Here is a 3,712-nt window from a genome sequence, read left to right on the forward strand (position 1 = left end):
CCACAGGAACCTCTTCGGAGGAAAAATCCGATATCCTTGAGCCGAATCCCAACCCTTCCAATAACTCTCTCCTTATCAATCCTCACCGCCTTACAGGTCCAAACTACTTGCAATGGTCCCAATCCGTAAGAATGTTCATCTGTGGACGCGGCAAAGAAGAGTACCTCACCGTACAAATTGAAGCCCCAACAAAGACTGATGCCGGCTATAAGAAGTGGAAGACGGAGAATCACTTAATCATGTCATGGCTCAGAGTTTGGAAGTAGGTGAGAATTTCCTTCTCTACGAGACTGCTAAAGATGTTTGGGAGGCAGTCCGTGAGACGTATTCAAGTTTCCGATAACACCTCAGAACAGTCGGCTATTGAATCAGCCCTTCACGACCTCCGGCGGGGAGAACTCAGTGTCACCCAGTACTATAATGCCCTCACCAAACACTGGCAGCAACTTGATGTTTTTGAAACCCACGCTTGGAAGTGTCCGGAAGATAGACAGTGCTGTCGCAAGATTGTGGAGCAGAAGCGCACCTTCAAGTTTCTAATTGATCTCAACAAAGAACTAGATGATGTTCGAGGCAGAGTAATGAGTGCCAAGCCATTCTTGGGTCTTCGAGAAGCTTTTGCTGAGATTCTCCGCGAAGAAAGCTGCAAGAATGTCATGATGGGCCCACCTTCTACCTCGGTTCATGGTTCTGCCCTGCTCGGGTCTTCACTCGGTGCTACTGGAGCAACTCAACAAGAGAGGCGTAAGTCACAGCCAACATGTGAGAAATGTTCCAAACCAGGGCACATGAAGAACACTTGCTGGGTTTTCCATGGCAAACCTTCTGATTGAAAATCCTCCTGTCCTCCGACTGCCAAGACCAACCGCGGCCTCTCAGTTCAGCCCTCAGGCGACCAAGCCAACGACAATCCGTTCTCTCTGCAACAGATTGAAGCACTGCAACAAATCATGTTTGAAACCTTAGCGCAACATGCTACTGGATCTAAATCCACCAGCCTTCACTCTACCAAAGGTACAGACGTTCTTGCTTTGATTTCCGCTCAGCAGTTCTCGTGCTCTTGGATTGTCGACTCGGGTGCCTCCGACCATATGACCGGCAACCGGAATCTCTTTACAACATACCAACCCAATACCGACTCTCTCCATGTTCGGATTGCGGATGGTACCAAGACCCGGATTGCTAGGTTTCGGATCCATACAGATTTCCTCCGACCTTACTCTTAAATCTGTGCTGCATGTTCCTTCTTTGGATTGCAATTTATTGTCCATTAGTAAATTGACAACCGATGAACAGTGCTCGGCTAATTTTTCCAATAACGTGTATTTTTTCCAGGAGTTGGGATCGATGAAGACGATTGGCAGTGCTAAGATGTGCTCAGGCCTCTATCTCCTCAATACAAGTCTATCTAGCCTCGAGTCTCGCTCCCATTCCCATTCAAATGCTAGTTTTGGTTTTCATATAGAGTCCGGAAGTAATGTTATGCGCTTCACTTTCAGTTAGGTCATCCAAGTTTCTTTTATCTTGAAAAATTGTATCCGAATTTATTCGTTAAAAAAATCGAGGTTTTTTCATTGTAATATCTTTCAACTTGCAAAACACACTCGGGTCTCATATAATCCTATCCCATACAAACCTTCTCAACCAAAAATAGGTGGCGCTCGGGCGGTAGAAAATTACTGCTCGAGCGCCATTGGCTCTTCGGAATATAAATCTTGCGCCCGGGCGGTAGAAAATTACCGCCCGAGCGCCATACTTTCTGGACATCATCTTAGCTAGTCACCTCTCGCGCCCGGGCGGTAATTTTCTACCGCTCGGGCGCTAGCCTTTCTGTCATTTTCTTCTTGGCTTGCGCACTTTGCTCCAGATTCGGTTCTCCGGTCATTTTTCCTGCAAATTTGTCACACACAAGTGAGACATGATCAAATGCAAATGTTTACTCTAAAATGAACAAAATGTAAATGAAATGTACGCATGCACAATGCAAACACACACAAACTAATGCAATAAAACATGTAAAAACCACGTCTATCAACCCCCTCATACTAACCTTTTGCTTGTCCTCAAGCAAAATAGGTTACAGACTAAAACTAAAACATGAGACAAACACAAAGTGAACGTATTAAAATAACTAGATTGATGGCGAAGTAGCAAACTGACATCTCCTGCCTCAGCGGGTTTGTGAACCACATCCAATTAGTCAAAACACACATCTATTAATAGCCCTTTCAAAACATCACAAAACATTTGTATTTTTCCGCAAAGTATGGTCGTTTTATCTGTAGATTTTTCTAGCTTGTGTTTCAGACAGTATTATTCGCAAATCATGTGGGCCGTCGAATCAACAAGTCAACACAAGTTTCTCTCTCCTGAGTTCTGTTTCTATTCGGGACCAACCAGTAATCACACAAAGCGGTAGAGTTTCATAATTGAACAACAAAATTTAGGGAGTCAATAGCCATAAGTGCTCAAGTGGTTTAGAAAGATTGGGAGTACGTAGATCATTTTCACTATGCACTTGTCAGAAATTTTCTCTGACATTCCTCAACGCCTTACATCTCCATCTTTTTAGCCTTGGGATAGGATTTCATCCCTTTTTGGCTCCCCCATACCTTACATTCCCCTTTTTCTTTATTATTTTATTTTTTGTTTTTTTTTTTTTGCATAGTTTTCTCATGCGTACTCCCTAGGCTTAGGATATAGGGTATTTTCATTTATCTGACCTAGAGATTAATTTTTAGGTCCTATGCACGATTGGGATGAAGGGATTTGAGGTGAACTTTTGTTTTTCTACTCGAGTTCATGCTACTGGTTAGTCACTTATTTCAACAGAAATTCATTCAAGTTCTACTAGCATCTTATGTTTCTCCAGTTCCCCTCACAGATTATTTAGAACTTAACTGTCATCGACACCACTATTAAAATCCACTATGTGTGCATAAAAAATTTTCAATTCACCTGGGGATTCCTAACAAGTGATAAGACTAAGCAACATGCAGTTAATTTAGCCCACAATCATCATTGGCTACCAATTTACTAGTGTCACCATCATCTGAAACTCATGCAAGAAAAATACGAAAAACAACCCCCTCATACTAAAGGTGTGCAATGTCCCTATTGCACAAAAAAGCAAAACACAGAAGTACACACACGAATGCAAACACAGAATAAAATTTCAAACTAAATGCTAGACGGAAATAATGGTACAAAATAAAAACATAAAGCAATAAAAGAAATGAAAATGCAAAGAAAGGGGAAACAGTGAACTCCCCTGATCAAGGCTCCTCCTCGTCGTGCTCCGGTGGTGGCACTCCGATTGCATTCCCCTGCTGAAGATAGTCATACTGAAACTGGTAGAGGGGAATGAACGGCGGACGTGGTGGTATGGTCCCCAGATCTACGCCTCCGTGGATGAGCATAGTGTGCATCATGGAGTCGAGATGGGCAAGATGTGACGTGACGTTGGTGTTTACCTGCTCCTGGTGAGCCATGAAGGCAAGACTCTCGTCCATTTTTTCTTTCTCAGTGCGCCTATGGGGCTGTGGGCGATGAGGGACGGTGGCGCTTGATCCTCCTCCTGAGTGGGGAAGTCTATCTGTTGTTTCGCCCTCTTCCGCCGCCAGTCTCAGTTCGGATTGTCTTGGAACCGGGTGATCCCAAGTTGTGGCTCAATTGTGCCACCTATGTAGTGCTTCAGTCGCTGGGCATTGAC

General features: G+C 43.9%; 1 protein-coding gene across 1 annotated transcript; it reads left to right on the forward strand.

Moving 5' to 3' along the window:
* The first annotated feature begins 299 nt into the window (after positions 1–299).
* LOC142550532 (uncharacterized) lies at positions 300–833 on the forward strand. The gene has a single exon (XM_075659607.1). The coding sequence runs from the start codon at positions 300–302 to the stop codon at positions 831–833; it is 534 nt and encodes a 177-aa protein (XP_075515722.1).
* Positions 834–3,712: the final 2,879 nt, after the last annotated feature.

The sequence above is a fragment of the Primulina tabacum genome, chromosome 7 (genome assembly GCF_025594145.1).
Source record: "Primulina tabacum isolate GXHZ01 chromosome 7, ASM2559414v2, whole genome shotgun sequence".
NCBI classification, from domain to species: Eukaryota; Viridiplantae; Streptophyta; class Magnoliopsida; order Lamiales; family Gesneriaceae; genus Primulina; species Primulina tabacum.

Excerpts from the sequence above, each read along its gene's own strand:
- LOC142550532 (XM_075659607.1), top strand. The coding sequence starts at position 300 with ATGTTTGGGAGGCAGTCCGTGAGACGTATTCAAGTTTCCGATAACACC.